General features: G+C 36.6%; 3 protein-coding genes across 3 annotated transcripts in view; all 3 read right to left on the reverse strand.

The window, feature by feature from the left end:
* The window catches only part of LOC147865846 (putative UPF0481 protein At3g02645), a 47,389-nt gene that overhangs the window by 18,853 nt on the left and 16,276 nt on the right, over positions 1-12,260 (reverse strand). The window lies entirely within an intron of this gene.
* Positions 451-2,024, reverse strand: LOC147865849 (putative UPF0481 protein At3g02645). Its single transcript, XM_087317478.1, has one exon. The coding sequence runs from the start codon at positions 1,948-1,950 to the stop codon at positions 550-552; it is 1,401 nt and encodes a 466-aa protein (XP_087173604.1). The 5' UTR covers positions 1,951-2,024; the 3' UTR covers positions 451-549.
* Positions 5,575-6,359, reverse strand: LOC147865850 (uncharacterized). The gene has a single exon (XM_087316197.1). It carries the CDS (start codon positions 6,286-6,288, stop codon positions 5,878-5,880), a length of 411 nt encoding a protein of 136 aa, XP_087172323.1. The 5' UTR covers positions 6,289-6,359; the 3' UTR covers positions 5,575-5,877.

A 12,260-nucleotide genomic window follows, 5' to 3' on the forward strand; every position in this document is an offset into this window, starting at 1 on the left:
ATTTGCGCTGATCAGAAAAAATCAGTTATTTAACTACTAACGTTTATAATTTGAGAAGAAAACAGGATGAATTGGATCCTTAAAAGTTTATATGATGTAATTATTATTTGAGACCAAATAACCATTAAAACCTCTAGTACACTTACGACAAGAAAAGCCATAGTGGTCTTGCTAATGTCACTTATTTTCAATAGATTTATTTTGGGTTTGCCATCCTGTTCAACTTGTAGGCAATTTCATGAATATGGGATAAAGAAGAAGAAGAAGAAGAAGAAGAAATTGTGCGTCAGAATTTCATTGCGAGAAATACTTAATTTCCACTAATACATGAAGAACGAAAACAGCTCACCATAAGTACATAATCTTCCACAATTTCATAAACCAAGATGTACAATAAATCAATAACACATGATTGACCATAGGTACATAATATTTCACAATTTCATAACCCAATGTGGATTATAAATCAATGAAATGTAAGTAGCAGGAAATCAAATAATGAGATCCCAAACGAATAAACAAAGCTTCTTTACTTTTGTCCTAGGGAAGTTAAGGCTTTAGTGTTTTCGATTGATTTAGGGGTTTGTAATAACCTAAGATTGAATAGACTGTCTGGAATATTGAAGCTAAGAGCAGTAGAAACGCCGCAATGACAGATGCCATTAGCCATGGCCGAGAAAAATACATTTGATGGAACTCTGTATACAAGCGACCCCAACGGGTGGAATTGTGGGCATTTATTTCTTGAATCATCTCTTCCCATTCCTTGCATGGATCATAATAGACATTGGTGCACATGTTGTTCCACATCTGTAGCAACTTCTCATCACTCCCCAAGTGATTCTGTATCACCTTCGCCTTAGTCAAGATCGCTAGATCTTCTTGAGTGTCGATGAGCGAGTCCATGATGGCCACATACATAGTGAACTCACCTCGATCTTTGAAGGTTTGTTCATAGGAAAGAAGGTTCCGCAGCACATCCTCGGTGCCATCGTACACGATAAGGCGTGGAAGATGGAGCTGAAGTTTCGCCTTCTCATACTTCATCACCGATACATTACCTTCACAAGCCTTGAATGAAATGCCGGCTTGAGATAGTTCAGATGCGGTTGGGATGTGATGAGACTCCTCTTCAGAATAAGATGCTGGTGGTCTCGCAGATGATCGCTTAGAGTCTTCAAATGTTTCAGTGCATGAAAAATAGAGGGCATCAAGTAGGTGCTGGCATTTATCGATCAATTTCCTGTCTTTTGATTTGAGGAATTCCTCAAACCTGGTCTGCACTCGTTTGCTAGAGATGAATGGAATCCGGGGGACAATAAATCTCCGCACCGTATCCTCAAGATCATCCAATGAGAAGTTGTGATTACTATCAATCTCTGTAATCTTCTTCACAGATGACATGGGAATTTGATTTCCTACCAACACCAAATCCCTCCGTAGTCTGTCGCGGAATGTAAAGTCATTATTAAAGAAGAAAATGGTAAAGTACTTGCAGGTACCTGTCGTAGGGTACTTCTTGGACAGACACAGCAAGAATTCATGAATGAAGACGGTATCGATAGTGACCAGAAGTTGGAGCCACTCGAAGTCAGATTGGGGGAGGTTGAGATCATAGATGCGGCTAAGTTCTTCTGGTTCATCAGGGGTGAGGTATTGCATGAGTTCTTTCACAGCTAATATCCCATGTCTTTCCATGAATTTGTTCACACATAGTGCCTTAAAATTATTAATGGGGGAAGGCTCAAGATTTTGATATAGTGGACCGATGCTCACTAATTTAGGGCAATATGAGTCTATCTTCACTTCAAACAAATGTTGGGGAGGCTTCAAAATCTTCCAACTTTCGTTGAACACAGGTGCATCATGAACATGCAGATTGATCTTCTCCTTCATGTAGTCTCTCCATTCATCTTTAGTGAACTTATGTTGATGATCAGGTTTATCCATTGGAATTGTAATGTTGAATCTAATAATCTTCTTCCTCTTCTGTTTCTGTAGGGGACTAATTGGTTGTCACTTTCTTGTAGAATTAGGTTAAGTAGTGCCACATTTCCTGTTTTTATAAATCTCTGTGAGTTAATCCTGCCCTTAGGTGATGAGAAAGTCTATATTCTATGTATCTTTTTGTCAGTCTATGATAAGTAGAGTGAGCATATGTGTGGAGCCAGGAATCATGCCATTTCCTATAATTATAGAAAGCTAATACTCCATTCGATTTAGAGTCAAATAGTCTACAATTTCAGACATCTCGTCGGTTGTGATGAGCTGAGAGTCCAATTAACTATGCATGGACTTAATGTACTTTATGTACTTTCGGCTATGATCCCATTATCCATACATAGTAAAGTGAACTCGTTATTTTGTAAAGCTTTGTGGATATAAAAGGTTCCTCAACGCATGTTCTTTGCCATTCTTTAATTTATTTATACAGCCTGGATTGGGTGGGTTCTCATTCTCGATTTTAGAGATAAAGTTAGACTTCTTTTTTCAGTGATCGGAGAGTTCTTCTTTTAGGAAACGCTCATTCTCATCATGATTCTACTGATTACATGAACAATCATAATCATGTGTTTGCATAAGACATGATGGATTGCAATCCATGTACGTTTTTCTAAGGTCTTAGATACAGCTTATTTCTAATATTTTGATTAGACTTAAAAATGCAGGCTTTGGAATTACATGGAGAGGAGTAATATCTACAAGTAGAGTCTTGGCAAGAACGAAACAGTAGTGGCCAAAACCAATGATGTTGGGATCTGGTCTTTGAGTCGGCTCAGAAAAAAGGAGAAATTGATGCAGCCAATTAAGGGTCCAAAATTTCAGAAAATTATTATTTGTGATGTAGATTGCTTGTGGGCCACTCCAATGCCCATTGCTGGATTTTCTATACTTTCTATACTTTTTGACATTTTGTTTTTTATTTTATAGTTTGTAACTTATACTACTCTACTATTAGAAATTATAAAGACTAAAATAATGTCATACACTAATTTGAGTCTTATGAATGTACCAAGACTGATTCATTTAAATTTGAGAATGTCCATATATGGATGTATGATGGATGGTCTTCCAGAATTGTTGTGTATTGAAATAATTAATATATGATGGCACGATAAGGACAACGCCCGTTTAGGGTGATCCTAGAGGATAATTCTCAAGATATGCAAAGATCCAACAACCTCGACATTGTCACACCTGAGACTAATACTGGGGAGCTTTTTTGTAGGTGTAATTTATTTTGTAAGCAGTTGATGAGCTTTTGAGACTGCCACATTTTTTGTGTATCCCATTTTAGGTCTCTATGACCTTCTTGCTTTGACCCATCCATGAAACATCTATCTAAGTAGTCACAATTTGAATGACACCTAACCACTATAGTTATGGCAATGATCATTACAACCTAAAATAGTAGCCCCATTTCTACCTTTAATTTACTATGGCGATTTTCTTCTATAAAAGCTATTAAAGTTGGGTAATCAATTTTTAGGAAAAAGAAAAAGAAAGAGTTGGGTAACCAGTCTATCTACCTTATGGTTTGTGTGGTTTTCTTAAATTAAATCTGATTTTGAAACCAAATCTTTATATTTTTGGTTGCATTAGGATACATTTTTATTAGGCTACATCTTTTCTCTGTTGCAGATTGAATACCCCAATATTGAGGATCTTGTAAAAGCACACACCCATTCATGATATGAGCGAGTAGGTACCAATACTCTCTTAACCTGTGAATTGTTTGAGTATGACATGACCACACCATTTTTCTGATAAGGTTAGTTTAGAGATTTTGGTGACAATTGAGTATTATATAGATTGTTTACAATAAGAATAACAAGACATTGACCAAACAAACACATCAAGGACTGAAAGCCAATTTAAACCATAACCAGGGAAAATACTTTACCCAAAACGTCATGTACAAAACACATCCATGGCTCCTACAAAAGTTCCATTATATTGGGGGTCATCTCATCCCATCTTCCAAATCCTAAAGTCATGAAACTGATGTTCATGTCACTGCACATCTTGAGCAACCTCTCACCATTTCTGAGGTGGTTCTCCGTCATGTGTTGTAGTAGTGTTAGTCATTTGTAATCAAAGAATATAGGATGGAAGCCACGAAGCCACGTGTCCCTTAGAGGTTAGTATAGGAGCCTTTGTAGGGTTTACTATCATCTCTTTGTTTTTGTTTTCCAAGGAAATATACTACATTAGTGTTAAGAAACACCCTCAAGTTGTATGCTACTATCATTTTGTTACGATAAGGTCATTATAGACATTCACCGATGGTAAATAGTCTAGCCAAATACTATGTCAAACATGTTATTGCCCATGCAATGCAAAAGCATGTTCATGTAGTCCACTCCTCACAATTGTGTACGAATTACCAACCAGGAACAATGTGCGAATATGTGAGCAAAAAAGATCAGATCTTAGTTGCCACTAATTCTCAGGTCTTGAATCAAATTTGGCAATGCAATTGTATGGCTAAAACTGGGCGTGTGATTGTCTAATGAGACTCGTGCAAAGCGAACTTCATTTTAATTGGGAGAGGACAAGATGATTGCCTATTTTAACCAATGGTTGTCACAAGATACTCAATAATACAATAATCACCAATTATTTATCGTAACTACAATGTCTGGTTGCAAATAGCATATTCAACCATGTTATTATGAGTCCATAAGACTCTTATTCCGTGTCACTTATTTTACTTCTACTACATTATCTTCCAAGAGTTCTAAAAAAAATAACAGAAATAACGTACAAGGAAATCCCAAATGAATCAACAAAGCTCCGCAGTCACTTATTTGGTGGTGCTGGTGCCGGTGGTGCTGAAGGATTGTCTTTTCTGTAATAACCTGCGATTGTGTAGCCTGTCTGCAATGCTGAGAATAGGAGCAGTAGAAACCCAACAATGAGCGAAATGGTTAGCCATGGCCGAGAAAAATACTTTTCCCGAAACTCCACATACATCGGACGCCAATGGCTCTTACAATGCTCCAGTATGTCGCGTATCATGTCATCCCATGTCTCGCATTCTCGAATCTTGATGTTGGTGCACATGTCGTTCCACATCTGGAGCAATTTCTCATCACTCCCCAAGTGATTCTCTATCACTCGTGCCTTCGTCAGGATCGCTACATCCTCGGCTGTGTCGATGAGCGAGTCCATGATGATCAGATACATAGTGAACTGAGCTCCTTCTTTGAAGGTTTGTTCATGAGCAAGGAGGTTCCGAAACACATCCTCCGTGCCATGTTCCACGACAAGCCGTGGAAGATGAAGACAAAGCTTTCTCTTGTCGTACTCCATCATCGATATGCTACCACCTTCAATGGCCTTGAACCGGATGCCGGCTTTAGAGAGTTGTGACGATGTTGGCAGACGATCACGACGTATGTTTATATTGTGAGATTCTTCCTCCTTCTCAGCTGCTTCCTCTGTCCCAGAAGTATCCGGTACTGGGTCGGAGATAAATGCTGCTTGTTCCGTCTCGGAAGTATCCAATCCTGGGCTGGAACTAAATGCTGCTCGTTCCGTCCCAGAAGTATCCGATCCTTGCGATCGTTTTCAAAACTCTCGTCGTCAGAACAATCCTCGTCGTCGGAATTCTCGTCCTCCGAATTCTTGAATGGATCAACTTGTTGAACGACATAAAGCAATCCTTTCTCGAGTTTATCCTTTTCGTCAGACTTGTCTTTGCTTGGAAACACTTCAATGAACGTCATTAGAAATGACATGGGAATTTGGTTGCCCATCACCACCAAGTCCTTCCATACTTGGTTGATTGCGATGTCATTGTCGCAGAGTATGTCGAAGTAGTCGTGTTCCTTGAGTATGGATGCCCAATCCGTCAGAACAAATATCAAGAACTCACAAAGGAAGATGGTGTGTGTCGACAGTGACCAAAAGTTGGAGGGCTTCATCACTATAATTGGGAAGGTCTGAATAATCGAGGCGAAGATCAGAAGAGTCCTCGAAGAGGCGTTCCATGAGCTCTTCCACATCTGATATCCCATGTATTTCCATGAATCTCTTTACACACAGTGCCTTCCGTTCATCAAGAGAAGAGCTACCGCTAAGCAATTCATGCAATGGTCCGATGGTCAGGATCTGAGGGCAATATGACTGTTTCCTGACATCCAATAATGCTTTCGGAGGCTTCGAAATGATCCGGCTTTCATTGAACCCATTAGTTTCAGCATTAGTATTGGCATTCTTGATCTTGCTGATCATGTCTACTCTCCATTTGTCTTTTTTAGTACAGGATTTAGATTGCTCCATTTTAGATGTAAGGCTGATTTATTTCTTTGTTGAAATTCTATTAAACTTCTTCTTCAGACTTCTTCTTGGGTGGGCACAAACTTGATGGTTTCTTCATGCCATTTTATAGATAGCAAAGTCAATACCTTACTGTAAAGGTTCCATTCTTCTTTCATTCATACAGCCTGGATTCTCATCTCATTTAGGCAGAGCTTGATCTCCATTTTAGAGATAAAATTTGAGAGGAAAAGGGACGAAATGACTCATAGTCATCATGATTACCGGAGAATATAGGGTACTACAGAAAAATCTCGATTAAACTAGCCCTAGACTACAGAGCATAATAAAAAAGCTCCAAAACAATATAAAATGTTGAGCGGCGCCTGTAGTCACAAGTAATATAAATTTGTTGACCTGCCCAATTGTGAACTTCAGATCAAGGATATGAGAGTTAAAATTAAGTAATTATGGTCAATCTCTCTCTTTCCCTCTCGTTGATTTAATGGGGAAGTAATAAATCATTAGGTATCTTAGAAATTCTCAGTCTATGATTTTAAAATCCCGCTATATTTTAATATCTTTAAATATAATTTTTACAGGTTATATCCATGAAAGCATATCAATTCGTCAATCAATCCATGATTGTTTATTCTAACTCGCAATTCCATATCAGGAAATATAAGCAAAAACAGTTGTGATTAATTTATTTACAAGTCAAATGTGTAGAAAGTTTGAAAGTAATCTGCCACTGCATTATTGGCCTATAAGCAGCCTACAATATATATATATCATAGAAAAACACTGTATGCCAGAAAATCATGATTTGAGAAAATGTTGTTAGTATGTAATCTGGGAATCAAAACCTGTAACAAAATGTTTATGCCTCACACATATCACAATTTGGGAAGATGGAAAGTTGAGATATTGGAGACTTTGTTACAACTAACAAAAGGCATGTTATAGTTTATTTGAAGTTCATATGTATGGACAGTCCAAATTCCAAATGAGATGATTAGTTGGGCATTTAATAAACCTATGTATATTGTCCTCCATTGAAATGGCACAAAAGAAGCCTCTACTTGACCCTTGTCCATTGTTTGCATAAGTTTGAGCCTAATAGGGAGCCCAACAATCATGGACTTCCCTATGAGTACCTTGGCATTAAATGGCAAATGGGGATGACCACCACGTTCCAATAACCATGGGGATGAATGTTAAAACCATGGTGTTATACTCATTTTCCTTCTTTTGAATAAACTATGCCTTTCCTCCTACCAATTGAATCAAGAGGTTTGAATTATTTTCGTGTGTATTTCCTCTCAAATAATTACAACTTATGGAAACAACAATAATTTGTCGAAACATCAAAATTTCCTAAAGTGGTGAATAAAGGCATTACTTCCCCATTTTCGAATGTCTTGTTTTATCCCATCATAGTCATCCCAAAGTGCCAATCTAAATGTGAGCACTAAACATCAAATTGATGAGAAACAAGAAGAACATGTTAATGGTAAAATAGAAAACTTCCACCATTGACTCTCATTGGATCCCACCAAAATGTGTTCACACCAATATAGAAAAACTTACACCCTGGATTTGCTAGATTCCTTGGTAAAAACGAACCCATTTTGCAACACTAATGTATGTTGTCATGGTAAAAATGTGGAGGCTCAAGCTTTAGACATTAAGCCTTTTTTCATGGTCTCGGTCATATCCATCGTTAATATTAAATGAAAGAGCAAAATTAAGCTACATATACATGCGTGAATATAATTGTAAGACTTATTGGGTTCTCGGAATTTTTATATATCCTCATGAATTTGTGGATTTTCTGGTTGCAAGAACAAGGAATTTTGAAGTGACCACATCAGAGGTTCTTGTGGAACTTATTAGTGCCTCGTTGTGATCGATGGTGATAGACAACACGAATGAATGAATAATAGTGAGATTGTAAGATTGTATATAGCATGACAATATCTTTTCATCAAACTCACGAATGTTTCCACATCCTCCTCAATTATGGTGATAGACAACACGAATGAATGAATAACAGTGAGATTGTAAGACTGTATATAGCATGACAATATCTCTTCATCCAACTCAGGAACGTTTCCACATCCTCCTCAATTATGGTGATAGACAAAATCAATGAATTGACCTTATCTCACTCTTATATGTAAGGCTCCAATTTGTTTGTTTGTTTGTCTATGGTCTAAGAACTAATTGATTTGTATACAAACCAACTAATTAAACTAAGACAACTTTTTTTTGCATGTGTTCATGATCATTGATGTGACATATGGACAAAGGTGAGAGAGACACTATAAACTATCATGCTTCGATATTATTCATTGTGCTCGAAGTATGCTAATGGAACCAATATAACTACAATCTACACCTTAACTTCATGCGAATATTTTTATGAAAAGATTGTCAATGCATTATATACATACAAACATACATACGTTTGTGTGTGAGTGAGTGTGTGTGTGTGCGCCCTTTAAGTAATTGAAGGAACCAAAAGAAATACCATTTCCACTTTATGCATATATTCCTTTAAAAGAAAGTCAATGCATTATATATACATATATGAGACTCGAGATGTATGTGTGAGCCCATACACTGTGAGCTGATTGGCCGGATAGAAACATGGAAACAAGAGGAATTAAAACTACAAAAAGACAATTAAGCACATATAAGTACTCACACAGCACTAAAAAAGTCAGTTAGCAATTAAACCTCTACATTCAGCCTAAATCAACATTGTCCTTATCATGACACCGCATATTAATTAATTCAATATACCAAAATTCTAGAAGACCTTCCTATACATCCATAATACATATATACGTTTTCAAATTAAAATGAATCAGTCTAGTACTCATATGAGACCTAAAGTGTATATAGCATTATGTTATAGTCTTTATAATTTCTAGTAGCAGTAGTACAAGTTGCAAACAATAGAAAAGACAAAATAATGTCAAAAGTATAGAAAGTTGGAACTAATAATGTCCGAGAAAGGAATCTATATCACTACCTTGGGAGTGAAAACTCATAAAAATGTCTATTGCTTTTTTAGAATGAGAACTTATAACAAAATTTATATCCCATAAATCATGACTTGGGAAGATGAAAGTTGAATCAAAGACTTGCGAACAACTAACAACTCGAGTATACGAAAACCACATTGCCATTTATTATTTGAGGCTAATCATATTTATTGTCCAAATTCTAATTCACTTAATCTCAACCATTTGTTATCTGTGCGCATGGAAATTCTTTTCATCCTCCTAAAGATAGCCAAGCCTCATTAGCTAGTTTTGGTGGGATCCATGAAGACTCTCAAGGTCTGGAATTCTTCTATTAAATCTTCTTTTCTATAATTAGTCTTGCTTCTTTACACTTTCATATATGTTATGCTCACATTTTCATTATGAAATTGTGATGATGATGACAAGGCAACACCTTGAAGAACGTTATTGTTGAACTACAATGTGAAATTATTACGTTTCATCCCTCTATTCACACCAAAAGGGAAGAGCTATGTAAATCTTCAATAACATATTCAAACAAGTATTTTCTCCCCTTCTGTTAAAATGCTCTAGTATTTTCATGCCTTACCATTATTGCATTAGATTGTTTTTGATGTACTTTCATTGTTAAATAGCATTTTCTTAGTTGAGAGGGTGTCCAACATTTGTTCAACCGTAAAAAAATCAACAAATTCAAAGTGGAAATGAACCTTCTTGAATGGATTTCAAGATGACAATGATTGAAATCTCTCACTAATATTTATGGCAAATTTAAAACCATGTTGCTTTCTATAATGACTACTATGTAATCGAGAAATCAGAAGTAGTAACGAGATCCATATGCCACACATATTAAATCATATCTTGAGGAAGTGCTCAATTAAGTCTATCAAACGAAGGATTCATGGCTAGCCATTGTCTTACACAAGACAAGTTGGGGAAGGATAGTCACTTCCTTTCCATCTATAATTTTGTATTTTGTAGCTAATATGCTGTTCGAAACTAATGGAAGGATATGTTTTCTTAAAAAAATAAAAAATAAATACAACTAAAATAAATAAAAAGTAAAAAATCATATCTTAGGAGGAGGAAAGTGAAAACAATGGAGACTTTGAAATAACTAACAATTGCAATATACACAAAACATGCTGTAAATTTATTATTTAAAGTTCCCATATATGTGGACAATCCAAATTCCCAAGTTGGTTTATCTCAATCATTGTTAAGCTCTAACCCTACACGGGAATGTTGTTTTCTTCTTTCCCATGATAGATGAGCTTATCAGGATGCATCCTTAGCTAGTTTTGGTGGGATCCATTACCATTTATGGCATTGAGATTGGCTATAATTACTTAATTCTACCTATCATATCCATTTCCATCAAGCAATTACGAATTGTAATTGACATCGAGCAAGAACTACTCAAACACCCTGAACTACTCAAACATGCTTCGTGGCTGATGGCAACCAATTTCTGTCTCTGTCTTCGTGGTGGTGGTGGGGACGTGAGTGTCCGAGGGGAAGGAAGAGAGGAGGGTGGGTATAGAACCATCAAAAAGTGGGTAAGAACAGACAACATCTTCTTACCTGACTGGAATGAGGCTAAGGCGGTGTGGAGTCCTTCGCCTATGATGATTCCCCAATCGACCCTGTTTCCTTCATACGCGGCATGGCCGAGATTAATGATAGTATTTGATACATTTGAAAAACCCAATGGCTGATCACATAAAGTTTCCTAGTTTATATGAAATTGGAATAGAGTTTAGTCTCAAATTGTCAAAAATTGGGTGAATTGACTCAAAACATTCACATGTTGTAATTGCTTGATAGGAAATAAGTTCGAGTAGTTCTTAGTCGACGCACAAATCCTCACTTTATGATTTTAAAATCTGCCTACATTTTAATATCTTAAAATATAATCCATGAAATGCATGCTTATTCGTCGATCGATCAATTATAGTTTGTTCTAACTCCCAAAAACAATTGTGATTAATTGATTTCCAAGCCAAATGTATAGAAAGTTGAAAGTGACCTACCATTGCATTATTGGTCTACAAGGAATCTATGTCCTAGCTTAGGAATAAAAAGTCATAGAAAAACACTACATGCCGAAATTGTGATTTCTCATTATTGATCCGAAACTTAGTAGCACTTAAACACTTATGTAAAACAGAAATATGTTGTGCAAGATTTATAAAAAAGAAACAAGAAAGATACACAGCAGATTCTATGCACAATACACCACAAATTTTAACGTGGAAAACCCTCAAAAGAGGTAAAAACCACGGGATCTAGTCCAAAACTAATTCACTATCATAATAAATCTGATACACCAAGTTAGAGTACTATGAGTAATCAAGGAATATGATGTTTCCTACAAAAAATTGAACTCAACAAATAAGACACAAAAACCACCAAAACTCACATCACGTGGCTGATGACGGAGGCGGCGATGTCCGGATGTCTGAGTGTGCTGGTATACTTGAGAAAGATTGAAGGAATCAGCTAAGAAAGAGAGTATGGGCTCTCTGAAACTTATTTTTCACTGTTGCAGCAGAGAAAATGCTCGTTCTCCCCCTTTTTAACACACTCAAAAAGAATGAGATACATAGTGTAGATATGTAACGTCTTCTTGTGTGAACCCCTTTCACACTATTTATAAAAAACAAGTTTTGGGTGTCCAAGGCCCATTCCATTTACATAGTAATGTGGACAGAAAAAACCTAACAATCTCCCCCTCTGGCCACATAGGAGAAGATTCCATTAAACCACTTAGTTTCTGTTCAGTCTAGCAAGATTGACACATAGCTCAAGCTTTTCTTTAGAGACTATCTTCGTCAACATGTCAGCAACATTTTCATCTGTGTGAATTTTCTTGAATTGTAGAAGTTGATCTTCAATGGTCGAGCGCATCCAATGATACCTTACATCAATATGTTTCGTACGAGAATGGTTATTAGA

The sequence above is a fragment of the Azolla caroliniana genome, unplaced genomic scaffold, assembly GCF_043228905.1.
Source record: "Azolla caroliniana isolate FFs.n. ecotype wild unplaced genomic scaffold, voAzoCaro1.0.p SCAF_3, whole genome shotgun sequence".
NCBI lineage: Eukaryota > Viridiplantae > Streptophyta > Polypodiopsida > Salviniales > Salviniaceae > Azolla > Azolla caroliniana.